General features: G+C 41.0%; 1 protein-coding gene across 2 annotated transcripts in view; it reads left to right on the top strand.

Annotated features, from left to right (window-relative positions):
• The first annotated feature begins 597 nt into the window (after positions 1-597).
• Positions 598-20,760, top strand: part of LOC143290011 (E3 ubiquitin-protein ligase TRIM56-like) — a 24,437-nt gene continuing 4,274 nt past the window's right edge. The window contains exons 1-4 of one of the 2 annotated variants that reach the window (XM_076599325.1): positions 598-723; positions 8,396-9,835; positions 12,910-13,050; positions 16,628-16,787. In XM_076599325.1, the coding sequence (XP_076455440.1) occupies positions 8,450-9,835; positions 12,910-13,050; positions 16,628-16,732 (1,632 nt within the window). In that variant the 5' untranslated portion in view covers positions 598-723; positions 8,396-8,449 and the 3' untranslated portion in view covers positions 16,733-16,787. Of the gene's footprint in view, positions 724-4,749; positions 4,758-8,395; positions 9,836-12,909; positions 13,051-16,627; positions 16,788-20,760 lie in introns of those variants that run through there. The other variant, XM_076599326.1, reaches the window with a different exon arrangement.

Here is a 20,760-nt window from a genome sequence, read left to right as displayed (position 1 = left end):
AAAATAATGGGTACTCCAAGGGAGAGCATCCCAGTACCACAGGGAAGAGAAAGAGGAGAACAAAAGGTTACATCCCCTCCATGTATGGTTGCCAATGTACACAATATAGTTGACTAAAATTATGAAGATGATGCTAGCGATGGTGATGAAAAATATTGATGATATCAAATGGTATGAATGTACCCAACACAGTTGTTCATATCCATCACATATTGTTCACATCCAGTTTGGATTATTTCAAAGATCAGCTCAGTTTTGAAGTCATATTGTAGTAATAGTTCTATGTAAATAAACTACAATTCATTCAAAGGACAAAATGTTTCAAAGCAATGGCCACAAGGCCAGTTAAAATTCAAATCCGTACTGACGCAAAGTCTTTTGAAGATAACATTTTCACACACTTTTGTTTGTTTGTTTGTTTGTTTGTTTTGTTTTGTAACAAAATAATTAAGGGCGGAAGTAACTGCAGAACCAAACGTTCTGTCTGCAATGTTGCTTGATCTTTGACAACCCGCTACACTAACTGTTCAGCCAAATAACGTCCAACCACAGCGAAACACTTCTCGAAACCAGGCAACCTATGCGTACCACTGCGAACTCAACCGACCTTCCTTGACCACGTGATCCATGACGTCATCAACGCCCCCAATGGCTTATGGGTATTTCTCAGACGACAAGTGATCGGAAACGTCAGCAAAGTATTTGCAGCTTCTTCAAACAGCAGTGAGTCTCTCTGTGTGCACGACACTACCATTTCATATGTTTGTTTCAAATGCATGTCTGTGACTGTCTGATGCGCAGATGGGAGTGATGTTTTGTTCATCGAAATATCACGGAGAGTTCCAGTTTTGTTGCATTGCAAAGCCTACTTTCGGTTTTCATCATTCTTTTCCTTTCTTCGCCATACCATCTAAGGATATTATTTTTCCAATCACAGATAAAATGTAACACTAGTTTTCCCAAGATAATTTCCTGAGATATATTTTTTCAATGGCCAGGGATGTTTCTTGTCCTGAAGGGGTGAAGATGCCAGTTCAAAGACGTGAACATGTGGAGTGATGAAGGCTTTCTTTACTTCCTGGTTCTGGCCACAGGGGCGTCTTTGCAGTGGAACGAGGGTACTTAATTTTTGTTTTGCCAGTGCTGTGTTAACTTTGATGTTTCCGCATTAAGTGTTAACGTAGCTGTAAATTATGCAGATTATTTTTGCGTCTTGTATCACCGGGGTGTAGTATCTGTGCCTGACTGTTAACATCTCAACAGTGAACCTGCTAAGCTGTGCACACCCCCACCCGTCGGGATAATGCCACACTCTTGGCGACAGCGATGTATTCAACAGATACAGATACAAAGACAACCTGCAGAATTGGTCAAATAATTGGAACCTGTTTTTTTTAATGTGTCGTAATGTAAAATTCGGCACTGAGGAAAAAATAATCCAAAACTTAAATATGTCATGAAAATTGATGAAACCGACTTAAGTGTTATTTCAGAGTGTGTTGAGGAAGAAGACCTGGGTGTTACATTTGATCAGGATTTCTCCTTTGAATTTGATGCCCATTTCCGCTTTTTTTCGGCAGCTGTTGATAAAGCGAATTAAATATTGGCTATTATAAGGAGAACTTTTACTTTCAAGTTTCATTGATAAAGATTTTTTTAAACCAATTTTTATAAGACAATTGTATGACAGATACTAGAATACAGCAATGTAATATGATATCCCAGACTTAAAAGACAATCAGTAGCAATTGAGTAGGTTCGGAGGAGAGCAATGAGAATGGTACAGGAACTCAGAGACTTAGATTACCACTGCCAGTTGACACAGTTAAATCTACATTCATTGAAATACAGATGCTTTAGAGGAGATATGATTCAGGTCTTCAAGGGCACTAACAGAATTGATGATATTGACCATAACACTATTTTCTCAGCTGCTAACAAGTCTGATACAAACAGAAACTCAAATACTAACCTTTTACCCAGTTTTGCAGGACTAATATCTGCAAATCATCTTTCAGCATCAGAGTTGTCAAAGGTTAGAATGCACTGTCAAATGTAAGAAAATCAGCTAAAAATATTAAGCAATTAAAGATATTGCAGACAGTGATTCTAGATCAATTGTGCAGAAATATGACTTTGATGAATAATTATGTAGCCAAAAAATTAGCTTGCAAATGCAAACCCTAAAACCAAACTATTATACCAAGAAAGGGCGTGGAAAGGTTGCAAGGCTTAGTTAATTTTTCCCCAAATAGAGTACCTGTTAATGGATTCCTTCAGTGGCCAGCACTGTACCCTGTTAATGGATTGCTTTAGTGGCCAGCACTGTACCCTGTTAATGGATTCCTTTAGTGTCCAGCACTGTACCCTGTTAATGGATTCCTTCAGTGGCCAGCACTGTACCCTGTTAATGGATTCATTCAGTGGCCAGCACTGTTCCCTGTTAATGGATTCCTTTAGTGGCCAGCACTGTACCCTGTTAATGGATTCATTCAGTGGCCAGCACTGTACCCTGTTAATGGATTCATTCTGTGGCCAGCACTGTACCCTGTTAATGGATTCATTCAGTGGCCAGCACTGTACCCTGTTAATGGATTCATTCTGTGGCCAGCACTGTACCCTGTTAATGGATTCATTCAGTGGCCAGCACTGTACCCTGTTAATGGATTCATTCAGTGGCCAGGACTCTTCCCTGTTAATGGATTCATTCAGTGGCCAGCACTGTACCCTGTTAATGGATTCATTCAGTGGCCAGCACTGTACCCTGTTAATGGATTCATTCAGTGGCCAGCACTGTACCCTGTTGATGCATGGATTACTTCAGTGGCCACCACTGTACTCTGTTAATGGATTCCTTTAGTGTCCAGCACTGTACCCTGTTAATGGATTCATTTAGTGACCAGTACTGTTCCCTGTTAATGGATTCCTTCAGTGGCCAGCACTGTACCCTGTTAATGGATTCATTCAGTGGCCAGCACTGTACCCTGTTAATGGATTCCTTCAGTGGCCAGCACTGTACCCTGTTAATGGATTCATTCAGTGGCCAGCACTGTACCCTGTTAATGGATTCAGTGGCCAGCACTGTACCCTGTTAATGGATTCATTCAGTGGCCAGCACTGTACCCTGTTAATGGATTACTTCAGTGTCCAGCACCATACCTAATGATTTGTATTGATTGATTTCACAGTTTTTGTCCACAGCTGTGAATTTTGTAGTACAGGGTTTGCTTTGCAGGTGAGTTTGTGTTCTCCCAGGCTGAATGCTGTTGACAAGGCGACATCCTGCAGAATCTGTACAGCATTTGATTTAGGTCACATATATCCTGCAGTTCTGGCACTGTGTCATTTCAGAGATGGCAGACCGCTTTATCCATCTGGTTGCTGAATGCTGTTTTAAAGGATGTGATTGATGGATATTGAACTTTGCTGAAATTCTTGTCAGCTTTTGTCTTGCTCCATGATACAATCCTTCATGAATAAAATGTCACTCTGAATCATACCGACAGGAGACATTTAGATATAAGTAATGTACCCTGTCTTGCAGTTGGCATACCCCCACCCCCACCCCCTTTCTTTTTAGCAGCAAATACAAAATCAATGAAAAGTATAAAGAATGCAGAATAAAAACCAATAGACCAGACTGATAGACTGATGTAAAGTAGGAAGTTAGAAACGTTGTACACAGCTGCTCAACATTGTCAGCTAGCCTTGCACGCATTTGTCCTAGTGGAAGTTGAAGTGCTGGCTGAAATGGGTCATCAGTCCAGATACAGATCTGGCTGATCCACGTTTGAGGTAATTTCATCTTTGTCGTATTTCCTGCGACACCTTGCTGAAAGAAATGCATTAAATGTTAAAATTCCCATATATACTTTTCCAGCCATCAGGACAGTGATTTTACATTCACTCTGTCTAGTGCTTGCCATAGGAAGGCGGGGTCCAATCTTCTCCTTCCAGCATTTTAGCCTTTCCTAAGTCAGACATACATTCACAGCTGTGTGGAGTATTAAAAAAAAAAAAAAAAAAAGAAAATCGAAGTAAAGCGCCTTTTCCAAAGACACAACACAATGCCGGAATGGGGCCTGAAATCTTAGGCGCTCTCTGGTGAACATTGGATCTGAAATCAAATGCATAAGTGGCTCCACCACGCCACCTTCTGTAGAAAAGCATATAACATGGGATACTACTATTTTCACTGATCTTTCAAGTCAACACATATACTTTCCTGTGTAGACGCATGCAGAAGATCATGCACATTAAAGATTCTGTAATTGATGTCAGAGTTTGGTGGGTTATTGAAACAAGAACATACCTGGCATACACCCACTGAAAATGGAGCATGGCTGCCTGTATACATGGCAGGGTAAAAAACCAGTCATACACTTGAAAGCCCACTCATGGACATGCATAAACAAGTAAATGTGGGAGTCGCAGCCCTTGAACAAAGAAGCAGACACAACACATGCACTAATATCCTCCTATTGAAATCTTTCTGATCTCCAGATTCAGTTAATTTTTCATGCCTTGAGTCCTTTTTTCTTTGATCTCTTAAAATCAGTCAGTGTTTCTGATTTCTGAAATGAATACGTTTCTCTACGATTAATCCATTTGACTTATTTCTGAATTCAGTCTGGTTTTTTTCATCTCTGATTTCAAACAATTTTTGTTTTCTTTGAAGTCAGTGCATTTGATATAAAAGAAATCTTTGACAGCAGTCCATTTTTCAGACTCCTGTATTCAGCTTGTGACAGCATCCAGTGAGTTAAAAGAAGGTTCATGGACATTTTTGACATAGTCTGCTATAGTGAACATGTGTGCAGCCTTAATGTCAGCTTGCAAAATATCGATTGATGTATGTCCAAGACTTTTCCTCCTTCATTTCTTTTTTTCTACCACTCTTTCCCTCTTTCCTTCCTCCTTTTCTCATTTCTTTCTTTCCCTCTTTCCTTCATCCTTTTCTCATTTCTTTCTTTTCCTCTTTCCTTCCTCCTTTTCTCATTTCTTTCTTTCCCTCTTTCCTTCATCCTTTTCTCATTTCTTTCTTTCCCTCTTTCCTTCATCCTTTTCTCATTTCTTTCCCTCTTTCCTTCCTCCTTTTCTCATTTCTTTCTTTCCCCCTTTCCTTCATCCTTTTCTCATTTCTTTCCCTCTTTCCTTCCTCCTTTTCTCATTTCTTTCTTTCCCTCTTTCCTTCCTCCTTTTCTCATTTCTTTCCCTCTTTCCTTCCTCCTTTTCTCATTTCTTTCTTTCCCCCTTCATCCTTTTCTCATTTCTTTCTTTTCCTCTTTCCTTCCTCCTTTTCTCATTTCTTTCTTTCTCTCTTTCCTTCATCCTTTCTTTTCATGTATTCTTCTTCTTTTCTTCTTCTGCGTTCCCCAGGTCATGCTGTCAGATGGTCATTCCGGTCTGCAGCGCGAAGTCCGCTGTCCTCCGCAGTGGAGCAGGTGTTCCCCAGAGCTTCTCTTGGAGTTCCACCGCACAGGGCCAGGTTTCCCTCCTCAGTGTGCCAAAAGCTGGGCAGAACTGTGATAAGTGCTCTGGTGTCTGCGAACCTGTGTCGATTGGGCATTCATCAGTAGGGGGTGGTCTCAGTCTGTAGAGGTGTGAAAGGAGCCTGCAATGTCCAGTTCTCAGTCAGAAGAAGACTACTTGCTGTGCTCTGTGTGAAGTCCAGAGAGCATCCTCCTCCCATCCAGCTTGGTGTTTGTTTCTCCATTGCTCTCTGAACTGGTTCTTCACGATTGCTCGTGGTTCTCTGTATCAGATAGGATGGACAGTGTGTTCCATTTTGCTGCCTGCCCTTGAGAGCCTGTCAGCCTCCTCATTTCCACTGACTCCACAGTGCGATGGGATCCACTGGAGGGTCAGCAGTGTCCTCTGGTTCAGTGTCCCCAGTGCCTGCCTCATGTCTCACAGGATCTGGCTTTCTTCTCCTGCAAGGAGACTTTGCAGTTCATCGAGATGACTGTGTGTGTTGGCAGCTTTTCTCTGGAATTCAGAGTCTGTGCTGCATGAAGCAGTGCACAAGTCTCCACTCTGTAGTTTGTGGACAGCTGACCTGTGGGGATGGACCTTGTGACACGGCTGCTGTCTGGGAATTTAATGAGAAACCATTTTTACAGCACTCTGCAGAGCCATCCGTGTAGACATGGGGCCATCTGTCACATGGGTAGTACAATACAATACATCTTTATTAATCCCACTGGAAATTACATGTGCATTCAGACGTTCATCACTCACACCAATCAGTCTCTCAGCCCAAAGTCGAGTCTAACATAATTTTTGTTGTTATGTGTGAACATAGCAAAATTTTAACTTAAAAATGAAAAGACTGAATTAAATATGAAAGTGATAAAAACTTAACAGCTTGCTTTATAACACAGTAAGAGAAATTATAACATGTATTTCAAAGAAAACTAAGGAGCGCTATTTCTGGTAAAAGAAATTATAACATATGTCTTAAAGAAAAACTAAGGAGCGCTATTTCTGAATAGGGGACTCTAAACCTACCACTTCTGTCCTCCTGTTTGCTGTTAAAGTCTGAGTAAAGAGGGTGAGTTTCATCAAAAATTGTATAAAACCTGTCTGTCATCTTTTTCTGGTACACGTCGTCAAAACTGTCTTGTCTTCTGCCCACCACCCCACTTGCTTTTCTAATGATCTTATGAAGTCTGTCTTTATTCTGTTTGGTCACATTCCCACCCCAGCACACAGAACCATAAAACACTGGAAACAACAGAACAATAAAACATTTCTAGCAGCTGCTTACATATGTTGAAAGATTTCAGTTTCCTGAGGCAATACATTCAACTGTTTACTTTTTTTACCATTGAATCTGAGTGTTCATTCCGTGAAAGTTTGTTGCCAATAATTACGCCAAGGTATTAATATGTGTTGACCTGTTAAACAGTCTCTCCTTTGATGACAGTCTGATTGATACTTGGTTTCTTCTTCCTGTAATCAGTAACTAGTTTTGTTGTTCTTGTAACATATAACTCTAAAAAGTTATCATCACACCAAGTTGTAAAATTGTCCATCTCTTGTCTGTACTCAGTGTCGTCGTCATCAGTTACAAGTCCTGTCAGAGCTGAATCGTCAGCGAACTTGATGAGTGGACACGATGCTGCGCCTACTCCTGCAGTCAGCTGTGTACAAAGTAAAAAGGAAGGGTGACAGTGCAGTGCCCTGGGAAGCACCAGTATTAGTGTACAAAACACTGGAGAGAGAGTCCTTAGTTTTTACAAATTGGGGTCTGTTGGTAAGGTAGTCTAAAATGCATAAGATAGTTGGTGAATTAATTTTCATCTGTAAAAGTTTTATTAGCCAGAAGATGGTGCTGAATAGTGTTGAACGCACTTGAGAAGTCAAAACACATCAGGTGGATGTATGTGCCAGGCCTGTGTAAATGTTCATATGCCTTATTAAAACAAACAACAAAGCGTCATCAACATTTCTGTTTCTCCTGCAAGCAAACTGTAGAGGGTCTAAAAACTCCTTTACTAATCCCTGTAAGTGAATGAAAACAACTCTAATGAATGTCTTCATAATGGCAGGTGTTAGAGCCACAGGATGAAGGTCATTCATGCATTTAACAGGTGTTTTCTTTGGAACTGAAACAATGCATGATGTTTTCCATATGAGGGGTATTTTACACTGGGTCAGTGACTGATTAAAAATGATGGTAAAAATTCTGTAAAGTTGTTCTGCATTCAGCATCTGGAGGGTCAAGTTCCTCAGTTCTGCATCAGTGTGGCTATCCTTCCTGCCTACTCCAGGAACATGGAGGACTATGTTCAGCTCCTCTGACTTCCACTCCTCATAGTCCTGTAGGGATTCCACCTGTTGTTGTTGGGGAAGCAGGACACTAGTAAGGTGTCGTTGGTTCATCTTTACAGGATGGTTCAGACTTTGTCTCTTTTATTGGTTCTTTGTTGGTTCCTGGAGCCTAGCATTCAATAGAATGGATGGCAGTCTCTTCATCTTTTCTGCTTGATGCAGCATCTTTTCATTTCACCGTTCGTCCAGAGAGTGCAGCTGTGTCATCTTTCCCATTGCAGGGATGGGCACTGTTTTCATTCCTCCTGTGATTCGCCAGAGGCCTGTGTTTTGGACCTTGGTGGACCGGGCTGTGTTTGTCTTGGCAGCTGTTGACCAGGATGTTGAGGCATACTCAAGTTGGGGTCACAGAACCTGTATACCCCTGGGTCAAGATCTTTGAGTTTGCTACCATTTTGTGCCAGCAAGTTTTTTCATCACAGCCATCTTCTTCACTGCCTTATGTATTCATTTATCCATTCATCCATTCATTCATTCATTCATTCATTCATTCATTCATTAACTCAGTCTCTGTTTGTTTGTCTACTCAGTTCATACTGTATATTTCTTCTTTCACTAGGTTGACCAGACTACTGAAGTGGTGTTTGCGTACTCCACCTGTCAGCATCCGATCATGGCCTCTGCATTTCCTGCCGACTCTGATGACAGTTTGACATGTAGTGTGTGCCACAACTATTTTAAAAACCCAAAGCTGCTCCCTTGTGGTCATCTGATGTGTCATGACTGTATTTTATCTTGGTTAGAGTCAAAAGAGAGTGCGGGCTGCCCTCTGTGCAGAGCCAGTGTTGTGGGTGCTGACAGCGGAGGAGATTTAAAGGAAATTGCCAACGCTTTGCCCACGGACCTGTCTATGGTCCACTTGGTGGAAGCTGAGCAACTGCTGCACAAGCAGCACCAGTGCTGTGCCTGTGCAGTCTCTGTGGCCACAAGTCTCTGCCTCAGCTGCAGAGACATGATGTGCAAATCCTGTGCAAAGCTGCACACACAGTTTTCAATGTTAAAAAATCACATTGTAGAAGATATGTCCAGCCTGACGCCAGAAAAACTGGCTGCAAACCAACGCCCGCCCACCTGTGCGCACCATGGCAATGAGGTGTGTACCCTGTACTGCCCAACCCACGAGGAGTTGATTTGCCACACCTGTGCCGTGACCCGTCACCGACAGTGCCAGGAAGTGAAGGAATTGGAGGAGAAGGTGTCTGAGGCACACGCCGTGCTGGCAGAGCTGGTGAAGAAGCTGAAGGAAGGACAGGTCCTGATGAACCACAGCATTGAGCAGCTGGACCAGCACCTGCAAGAGACGGAGAAGAAGATACAGACCTTGATAGCAGAGATTGACGCTGTTTGTGACAAGCTGGAGTTGGCTGTCAAGGAGTGTCGGCGCCATCTGAAGGAGCTGGTTCACAGGGCCGGTGCCGAGGTGAAGGACGCGGTGCAGGACGGGAAGACCTACCTGCTCCAGCAGAAAGGCAAGGTGACGTGCCACAGCATTGTGGCAGAGCGAAGCCAAGAGATCAGAACACACGATGAGGTCACGACCATGACGGCCATGATGAAGTCCCGTGTGGACGACATGGACCTCAGCGCCACCTTGCCTGCAGACTTCAAGGTGGTTTCTGCCGTGAAGATGGAGATCAGCCCACAGGTGGTGTCTGAAGTGGAGGCAAAGTTGAGAGAACTGGCTCAAGTCCAGTGCATCCCTGCTGATATCAAGGCACAGTCTGCTGATGTCAGGGCACAGTCTGCTGATGTCAGGGCACAGCCTGCTGATGTCAGGGCACAGCCTGCTGATGTTAGGGCACAGTCTGCTGATGTCAGGGCACAGTCTGCTGATGTCAGGGCACAGTCTGCTGATGTTAGGGCACAGTCTGCTGATATCAGGGCACAGTCTGCTGATGTTAGGGCACAGTCTGCTGATGTTAGGGCACAGTCTGCTGATGTCGGGGCACAGTCTGCTGATGTCAGGGCACAGTCTGCTGATGTCAGGGCACAGCTAAAGGTGATATTCAGTTTAGTTTTTGCCTCTCTGATTTTTTACTCTTTCACAGTTGGGAGAGGGGAGTTAGACTTTAGATGTGTCTGTTTGTTGTTGTTTGATTTTATAGATGAATAAGGAAAAGTTTCTTCTATGATTTAACATACATATGTGTGTGTGTGTGTGTGTGTGTGTGTGGGTGTGGGTGTGGGTGTGTGTGGAGGCATGCACACGTTTCCATTTATGTCTGTATTCAGTATACAATATGCTAATTTTCTGCATTAGTTCTGTTATGGATGTTATCTCAGTGGGGGTGTCAGTTCATGTCAGCAGTGGCATCTGTTTAACTTGAATTTGTGGGAGGACGAGAAATCTGCTCGTGTTCACCAATATATGTGTTCAGAAAATACTTAAACAAACAAACAAAAAACAAAAATTGAAGAGTGTTTTTCAGGAATGTGAAACTTGCTTGGTAAAACCAGGTTGATTACTGTATTATCCATATTTGTGTTAATTAACTAGATTCCTCTACAAATTTTGGATATAATCATTGTGATAATGCACCAGAGTTATAGAACTTGACTTTGTTCAGTCAAATGTGAGGAATGAAGTTATTTTCCTGTGAAAGGTGAAAAGTCATTCATTGAGTCAGATGCAATGCAAGGTAGTACTCATCACTGTTTCAGTCATTTAGTGTATGAAGTGCTCACAGTGGTGTCTTGTATGTGGGTAAGAACACAGACTGCAAGAGATACATGTACAAAACAAGTGTGATCAATGTAAGAATGCATCTTAAATTCATTTCATACCATACCATACCATACCATGCCATGCCATACCATACCATACCATGCCATGCCATACCATACCATACCATACCATACCATACCACACCATACCATACCATACCACGCCATGCCATACCATACCATGCCATACCATACCATACCATGCCATACCATACCATACCATACCATACCATACCATACCATGCCATACCATGCCATGCCATACCATACTATACCATACCATACCATACCATACCATACCATACCATACCATACCATGCCATGCCATACCATGCCATACCATACCATGCCATGCCATACCATGCCATGCCATACCATACCATACCATACCATACCATACCATACCATACCATACCATGCCATGCCATGCCATACCATGCCATACCATACCATGCCATGCCATACCATACCATACCATAGCGTACCATACCATACCATACCACGCCATACCATACCATACCATACCACGCCATACCATACCATACCATACCATACCACGCCATACCATACCACGCCATACCATACCATACCATACCACGCCATACCATACCATACCACGCCATACCATACCACGCCATACCATACCATACCATACCATACCATACCATGCCATACCATACCATACCATACCATACCATACCATACCATACCACGCCATACCATACCATACCATACCATGCCATACCATACCACGCCATACCACGCCATACCATACCACGCCATACCATACCATACCATACCACGCCATACCATACCACGCCATACCATACCATACCACGCCATACCATACCACGCCATACCATACCATACCATGCCATACCATGCCATACCATACCATACCATACCATGCCATACCATACCATGCCATACCATGCCAGTTAACCTCAGTTATAACAGTATGACATATGTCTTTTTGCCCAGTATAAAAGTAGAGCATCATCATTTGTCTTTGGTCACCTTTGCTGCAGTTATAACCAAACACATCTAAAAACACATCTAAAACATCACACTTACAAAAGATACACCATCACAACGCACAAAAAGAAATTGTTTTAACCAGTAGACATTTTACATAAAGAAAGGGATTGTTGGCACTGGTATTATGAAAATTTGTGAACACATGTATACACACACTCCACCCCGCCCCCCTTCCTCCGCACACATATATCTCTGCAGCAAGTACACTTACACACACACAGACACGCACATTCTCACACCCCCACACACATGCACACACACACTTAGACCTATCCCCTCACCCCCCACACACAAATGCCCCCCCCCCCCCCCCCCCCACACACACACACACACTTGCAGAATTATTTAAAACATTAGACTCATGAGACATCATCAAAATCCATGAAAAGAAGTTCAACATAAAGCTTTTCAATTTTTACATGTAAAATAATGATAAACACTAACACTTTTTTTTTTATCTATACCAAATTGTACAATTACTATTCCATGTCAAGCCATATTATGTATGGTTGGGGTTGGTAAGGTTTAGAATAATGTCAATGTTTAGATATCATTATTCTACATGAAATAATTGAAATGTCTAATGCTAGAATTCTTTCTGTGGATTGTGATCATGTTTGTTTTATAGTGTGATGTTTTAGATGGATCATATTCTAATTGTTAGTGTGTGCTTGTGGTGTGGTGTGGTGGTGGTGGTGGTGGTGGGGGTGGAGGTGGTAAAACATGGATCATATTCTTATTGTTAGTGTGTGCTTGTGGTGTGGTGTGGTGGTGGTTGTGGTGGGGGTGGAGGTGGTAAAACATGGATCATATTCTTATTGTTAGTGTGTGCTTGTGGTGTGGTGTGGTGGTGGTTGTGGTGGGGGTGGAGGTGGTAAAACATGGATCATATTCTAATTGTTAGTGTGTGCTTGTGGTGTGGTGGTGGTGGTGGTGGTGGGGGTGGAGGTGGTAAAACATGGATCATATTCTAATTGTTAGTGTGTGCTTGTGGTGTGGTGGTGGTGGTGGGGGTGGGGGTGGAGGTGGTAAAACATGGATCATATTCTAATTGTTAGTGTGTGCTGGTGCTGTGGTGTGGTGGTGGTGGGGGCGGAGGTGGTGTGTGTGTGTGTTGTTTATTTGTTATTGCTTTGTGTGTGTGGGGGGGGGGGGGAGTGGGGGTGTATTGTATATGTTTTGTGGTTGTTTGTGTGTGTGTGTGTGTGTGAGTGTGAGTGTGCACGCGCGTGCAGAAGAACACAGGATGAAGGTTAAAGTAATAAAAGGTTTTCTTATAATCCAGTTGTTTTACTGGAAATTATGTTGCAGGTCACTACATGGAGATTCCATGACAACCATGGCCGAAAAGTTGCCCTCTCCAACAACTGTCAGACTGCAGGTCGAGTGACTGGTTTCTATAATGGTATTGTGATGTCACGTGATCCCATGGAGGTGAACAGGCTGTACCAGGTAGGACCCCAAACAGGACACACCTTTCAGTGTACATGGATCACTGCACTGCATTTGTGGGCTGCCATCAGTTCCTTGTGCATTCAGTTACATGAGTGGGCTTTTATGGATGTCAGCGTTTTTCTGTCCACTGTTTCAGCAGGTGTCCATGTTATTCACAGGAAGAGTTTGTTGGTTTTGTTGTTGTGGTTGTGGTTTGTTTGGGATTTCTGAAAGTTACTGCAGCACACAATTTCTGTAGCACACCAGACAATACGCACGTGGCAGGACATGCAAACACAATGGACACGCAAAAAGACTTTGATGGACGGGAAAAATAACTGGAAATCTGATGAGAAATCTACTGGAAGTCCGCAAATCATTTGAAATCCTGACCCTGGATTAGGATTACGACGGATTTCCAATCCTCACTTTCAGTGTGCTGCATGGACACCAATGGCTGTAGCAAATGCACACTAAAGTGCAGGAGAGAAGTATGAAATGAATTTCAAGATAAGTTAACATCATTCAAAATAAGTTTCAGAAGCATATCAAATTATATAATGAAATATCTTTTCATACAAAGTACACAGAAATACAAATTTGAATGGAAAAAAGAACAGAAAAGAAGACCAAATTACAACTCAAGGGAGGCAACTAAAAAAAATCAGAAATCGGCTGTTTGTCTTAAACCCAACTGATGGGTTCTTCTCCCTGTAAATGTATGTTAAATTGATATTACATTTGGGATATTACACTAACTTTTCTGAAAGCTGGCATACACTATAGAGTCTCTTTGAACAGTGATTTCTCACTGAGTTTTATAAAGTTGAAACTGACGGGGTTTCAGAGATGGCTGTAGGATTTCAGATGTAACAGAAATGATAAAAAAGCTGTGTTCCCCACAAACCCTGGTTTTGCTGTGTGAGCTTTCTGTCAGCTGGAGACTTTCCTCAGACAGCTGAAGCTTTAGAGGTTTGACATCCCTGGGGCAAGATGTCCTCCCTGTGTCCCTTGGTGTCAGTGTTGATCCACTGGTGTTGTGGAGGTCACTGACAGGATCCGTTTCTCTCTTCATGTTCAGCCCTGCAGCACTGACAAGAACAAAGACAGCTTGTCTGTTCAAAAGGTCCACATGTTCAGAAGTGAACCATCATTCAAAAGGCCCACATGTTCAGAAGTGAACCATCATTCAAAAGGCCCACATGTTCAGAAGTGAACCATCATTCAAAAGGCCCACATGTTCAGAAGTGAACCATCATTCAAAAGGCCCACATGTTCAGAAGTGAACCATCATTCAAAAGGTCCATGTGTTCAGAAGTGAACCGTCATTCAAAAGGCCCACATGTTCAGAAGTGAACCATCATTCAAAAGGCCCACATGTTCATATATATATATTGATGTGTTTATATTGATATGAATACATTTTTCTTATTATTTATCCCAAGTAAAATGTGTGGATGTAATTAATTCTTTATTGAAGTAGTTGTGCTTAGGAATTGAATAAAAAGTATTGTATTACTTGGATGGCAGTGGTAAAAAAAAAAATTATGGGTCACAAATGTTTGTCGGTGTCTAAATTCTGAATGTTTCTCTTCTGCATAAGACAGCCAAGGTGTCCAATGTCTTCTAGGATTCTTAAGACCTTAACAAGTTATTGATTGTAGGTGGCAGAACTGGCATGAACATACATACATATTATATATATACAGGTGTTTCTCTTTCTTGTTCTTCTTCTTCTTCTTCTTCCTCTCTCTCTCTCTCTTTCTCTCTCTCTCTCTCTCTCTCTCTCTCTCTCTGTCTCTCTCTCTATCTCTCTCTCTCTTTCTCTCTCTCTCTCTCTCTCTCTGTCTCTGTCTCTCTCTCTCTCTCTCTCTCTACACTAGTGATACACTGGTGGCAGATTTGCTCAGTACAGACTTTTTAAGAACGCATATTTAGTTGAGCAATATTTTCCAATTAGAATGAACACACACATTAAATGCACATTGACTGAATTCAGATTGGGCATTTTTGATATTGCACATCACCTACTTTAGATACAAGTCCAAAAGTGAACATGAACTAAGATGTTGCTGATGTAACACAGAGAAGAGAAGCTCACTTTTTTTTGTAAAGGTGCCTTACCCAGCTTGACCTAAGATTGAAGCTTATTGAACCCAGTTATTATATCAACCCTTGCAGCTTTAGATTAAATTAGTTGTTGTCAACTCTTGAAATGAGACTACACTGTATGGACTCAGTACTTATATATATATATATACAAATCTTTGAAGAGGCTGAATATAATGACACCATATCATGACATTTTTTTGCCTGTGATGGATGTGTTTAAAACATTACTGTGTGATCAGTTATATTTCCAATATTACATTGTACTTGCGCCACACCCCTTCAGAAAGGGGCTTTGGCCTTCAATTGAATAAAATAGTTCATTTGTTGTTTGGTTCTCTCTAGCATTTCCCACAGTCTGTTCACCCAACAATTCACCACTTAAGTCCTCTTCATGATGCCTTGAAAACATCATAATAGTGTGTGTGTGTGTGTGTGTGTGTGCGTGCGTGCGTGCGTGTGTGCGTGTGTGCGCGTGTGGGCGTGTGTGCGTGTGTGTGTGTGTGTGAGAATGCGATGTGTGGTGTGTGTGTGTGGTGTGTGTGTGTGTGTGTGAGAATGCGATGTGGTGTGTGTGTGTGTGTGTGAATGCAATGTGTGGTGTGTGTGTATGGTGTGTGTGTGTATGTGTGTGTGTGTGTGTGTGTGTGTATGTGTGTGTGTGTGTGTGTGTATGAATGCGATGTGTGGTGTGTGTGTGTGTGTGAATGCGATGTGTGGTGTGTGTGTGTGTGGTGTGTGTGTATGTGGGTGTGTGTGGGTGTTGTGTGTGTGTGTGTGTGTGTGTGAATGCGATGTGTGGGGTGTGTGTGTGGTGTGTGTGTATGGTGTGTGTGTGTGTGTGTGTGTGAATGTGATATGTGGTGTGTATGTGTGTGTGGTGTGTATGTGTGTGTGGTGAGTGTGTATGGTGTGTGTGTGTTTGTGTGTGTGTGTGTGTGCGCGAGTGATGTGGTGTGTGTGTGTGTGTGTGTGTGTGTGCGAGTGATGTGTGGTGTATGTGTGAATGCGTGGTGTGTGTGTGTGTGTGTGTGTGTGTGTGTGTGTGCGAGGGATGTGTGGTGTGTGGTGTGTATGTGTATGAGTGGTGTGCGTGTGTGTGCGCGCGCGCGTGTGTGTGTGTGTGTGTGTGTGTGTGTGATGTGTGTGTGTGTGTGATGTGTGTGTGTGATGTGTGTGTGATGTGTGTGTGTGTGTGTGTGATGTGTGTGTGTGTGTGATGTGTGTGTGATGTGTGTGTGTGTGTGTGTGTGATGTGTGTGTGTGTGTGTGTGGTGTGTGTGTGTGTGTGTGTGTATGATGTGTGTGTGTGTGTGTGTGGTGTGTGTGTGTGTGATGTGTGTGTGTGATGTGTGTGTGTGTATGATGTGTGTGTATGATGTGTGTGATGTGTGTGTGTGTGTGTGTGTGTGATGTGTGTGTGATGTGTGTGTGATGTGTGTGTGTGTGTGTGTGTGTGTGTGTGTGTGTGTGTGTGTGTTTTCAGGTGGAGATAAATGAAATCAGTGAAGGGTTTTACCTGGCCCGGCATGGTGGGTGTGGCACTGCAGGCCCCAGACACCATCAGACTGCCCCTCAGTGTCTATCATGATTCTTCCTTTGCCATTGTGATTGACCACAGCAGTGTGTTGAATCAAGGCAGAGAGGTAGGAACATGTAGATTGTCCTCTTGACTGTGGCCGAGGGAATCTCTTTTTTTGGTTCCTCCCTCTTTTCACTTTGGCTTTTTATTTCTTTCTTTCTTTCTTTTGTTTTTTCTTTTTTTCTTTCTTTTTTTTAATTATTATTATTTTTTTTTATATATTCCTTTCTCCTTCCATCTGTCTGGGTCTTTTGTTTTTTCATTCTCTTTCCATCTATATAGGTCTTGTTTTTTGTTGTTGTTTTTTCATTCTCCTACCATCTATATAGGTCTTGTTTTTTGTTGTTGTTTTTCATTCTCCTACCATCTATATAGGTCTTGTTTTTTGTTGTTGTTTTTCATTCTCCTACCATCTATATAGGTCTTGTTTTTTGTTGTTGTTTTTCATTCTCCTACCATCTATATAGGTCTTGTTTTTTGTTGTTGTTTTTCATTCTCCTACCATCTATATAGGTCTTGTTTTTTTGTTGTTGTTTTTCATTCTCCTACCATCTATATAGGTCTTGTTTTTTGTTTGTTTGTTTGTTTCATTCTCCTACCATCTATATAGGTCTTGTTTTTTTGTTGTTGTTTTTCATTCTCCTACCATCTATATAGGTCTTGTTTTTTGTTGTTGTTTTTCATTCTCCTACCATCTATATAGGTCTTGTTTTTTGTTTGTTTGTTTGTTTCATTCTCCTTCCATCTCTTTAGGCCTTTTGTTGTTGTTGTTTTTCATTCTCCTACCATCTATATAGGTCTTGTTTTTTGTTGTTGTTTTTCATTCTCCTACCATCTATATAGGTCTTGTTTTTTGTTGTTGTTTTTCATTCTCCTACCATCTATATAGGTGTTGTTGTTTGTTTGTTTGTTTGTTTCATTCTCCTTCCATCTCTTTAGGCCTTTTGTTGTTGTTGTTTTTCATTCTCCTACCATCTGTATAGGTCTTGTTTTTTGTTGTTGTTTTTCATTCTCCTACCATCTATATAGGTCTTGTTTTTTGTTGTTGTTTTTCATTCTCCTACCCTCTATATAGGTGTTGTTGTTTGTTTGTTTGTTTTTGTTGTTGTTTTTCATTCTCCTACCATCTATATAGGTCTTGTTTTTTGTTGTTGTTTTTCATTCTCCTACCATCTATATAGGTGTTTGTTGTTTGTTTGTTTGTTTCATTCTCCTTCCATCTCTTTAGGCCTTTTGTTGTTGTTGCTGTATTTTTCGTTTTTGTTGTTTGTCTGTTTTTTGTTGTTGTTTTGTAATTCCCCCTCACTCCCCATATCTGTGTAGATCCAGTGTATTAATTTTTGTTGTTGTTTTGTAATTCCCCCTCACTCCCCATATCTGTGTAGATCCAGTGTATTAATTTTTGTTGTTGTTTTGTAATTTCCCTCACTCCCATATCTGTGTAGATCTGGTGTATTAATTTTTGTTGTTGTTTTGTAATTTCCCCTCACTCCCCATATCTGTGTAGATCTAGTGTATTAATTTTTGTTGTTGTTTTGTAATTCCCCCTCACTCCCCATATCTGTGTAGATCTGGTGTATTAATTTTTGTTGTTGTTTTGTAATTCCCCCTCACTCCCCATATCTGTGTAGATCCAGTGTATTAATTTTTGTTGTTGTTTTGTAATTTTCCCCTCACTCCCCCTATCTGTGTAGATCCAGTGTATTAATTTTTGTTGTTGTTTTGTAATTTCCCCCTCACTCCCCCTATCTGTGTAGATCCAGTGTATTAATTTTTGTTGTTGTTTTGTAATTTCCCCTCACTCCCCCTATCTGTGTAGATCTAGTGTATTAATTTTTGTTGTTGTTTTGTAATTTTCCCTCACTCCCCATATCTGTGTAGATCTAGTGTATTAATTTTTGTTGTTGTTTTGTAATTTTCCCCTCACTCCCCATATCTGTGTAGATCTGGTGTATTAATTTTTGTTGTTGTTTTGTAATTTTCCCCTCACTCCCCATATCTGTGTAGATCCAGTGTATTAATTTTTGTTGTTGTTTTGTAATTTCCCCTCACTCCCCATATCTGTGTAGATCCAGTGTATTAATTTTTGTTGTTGTTTTGTAATTTCCCCTCACTCCCCATATCTGTGTAGATCTGGTGTATTAATTTTTGTTGTTGTTTTGTAATTTCCCCTCACTCCCCATATCTGTGTAGATCTGGTGTATTAATTTTTGTTGTTGTTTTGTAATTTTCCCTCACTCCCCATATCTGTGTAGATCCAGTGTATTAATTTTTGTTGTTGTTTTGTAATTTCCCCTCACTCCCCATATCTGTGTAGATCTGGTGTATTAATTTTTGTTGTTGTTTTGTAATTTTCCCTCACTCCCCATATCTGTGTAGATCCAGTGTATTAATTTTTGTTGTTGTTTTGTAATTTTCCCCTCACTCCCCATATCTGTGTAGATCCGGTGTATTAATTTTTGTTGTTGTTTTGTAATTTTCCCTCACTCCCCATATCTGTGTAGATCCAGTGTATTAATTTTTTTTGTTGTTTTGTAATTTTCCCTCACTCCCCATATCTGTGTAGATCCAGTGTATTAATTTTTGTTGTTGTTTTGTCATTTTCCCCTCACTCCCCATATCTGTGTAGATCCAGTGTATTAATTTTTGTTGTTGTTTTGTAATTTCCCCTCACTCCCCATATCTGTGTAGATCCAGTGTATTAATTTTTGTTGTTGTTTTGTAATTTCCCCTCACTCCCCATATCTGTGTAGATCCAGTGTATTAATTTTTGTTGTTGTTTTGTAATTTCCCCTCACTCCCCATATCTGTGTAGATCCGGTGTATTAATTTTTGTTGTTGTTTTGTAATTTCCCCTCACTCCCCCTATCTGTGTAGATCCAGTGTATTAATTTTTGTTGTTGTTTTGTCATTTCCCCTCACTCCCCATATCTGTGTAGATCCAGTGTATTAATTTTTGTTGTTGTTTTGTAATTTCCCCTCACTCCCCATATCTGTGTAGATCTGGTGTATTAATTTTTGTTGTTGTTTTGTCATTTCCCCTCACTCCCCATATCTGTGTAGATCTGGTGTATTAATTTTTGTTGTTGTTTTGTAATTTCCCCTCACTCCCCATATCTGTGTAGATCCAGTGTATTAATTTTTGTTGTTGTTTTGTAATTTTCCCTCACTCCCCATATCTGTGTAGATCTGGTGTATTAATTTTTGTTGTTGTTTTGTCATTTCCCCTCACTCCCCATATCTGTGTAGATCCAGTGTATTAATTTTTGTTGTTGTTTTGTAATTTCCCCTCACTCCCCATATCTGTGTAGATCCAGTGTATTAATTTTTGTTGTTGTTTTGTCATTTCCCCTCACTCCCCATATCTGTGTAGATCCAGTGTATTAATTTTTGTTGTTGTTTTGTAATTTTCCCTCACTCCCCATATCTGTGTAGATCCGGTGTATTAATTTTTGTTGTTGTTTTGTAATTTCCCCTCACTCCCCATATCTGTGTAGATCCGGTGTATTAATTTTTGTTGTTGTTTTGTAATTCCCCCTCACTCCCCATATCTGTGTAGATCCAGTGTATTAATTTTTGTTGTTGTTTTGTAATTTTCCCTCACTCCCCATATCTGTGTAGATCCAGTGTATTAATTTTTGTTGTTGTTTTGTAATTTCCCCTCACTCCCCATATCTGTGTAGATCCGGTGTATTAATTTTTGTTGTTGTTTTGTAATTTCCCCTCACTCCCCATATCTGTGTAGATCTGGTGTATTAATTTTTGTTGTTGTTTTGTAATTTCCCCTCACTCCCCATATCTGTGTAGATCTGGTGTATTAATTTTTGTTGTTGTTTTGTAATTTCCCCTCACTCCCCATATCTGTGTAGATCTAGTGTATTAATTTTTGTTGTTGTTTTGTAATTTCCCCTCACTCCCCATATCTGTGTAGATCTAGTGTATTAATTTTTGTTGTTGTTTTGTAATTTTCCCTCACTCCCCATATCTGTGTAGATCTGGTGTATTAATTTTTGTTGTTGTTTTGTAATTTTCCCTCA

Source organism: Babylonia areolata, chromosome 14 (assembly GCF_041734735.1).
Source record: "Babylonia areolata isolate BAREFJ2019XMU chromosome 14, ASM4173473v1, whole genome shotgun sequence".
Classification (NCBI taxonomy): Eukaryota; Metazoa; Mollusca; class Gastropoda; order Neogastropoda; family Buccinidae; genus Babylonia; species Babylonia areolata.
This window is presented reverse-complemented; position numbering and strand designations above follow the sequence as displayed.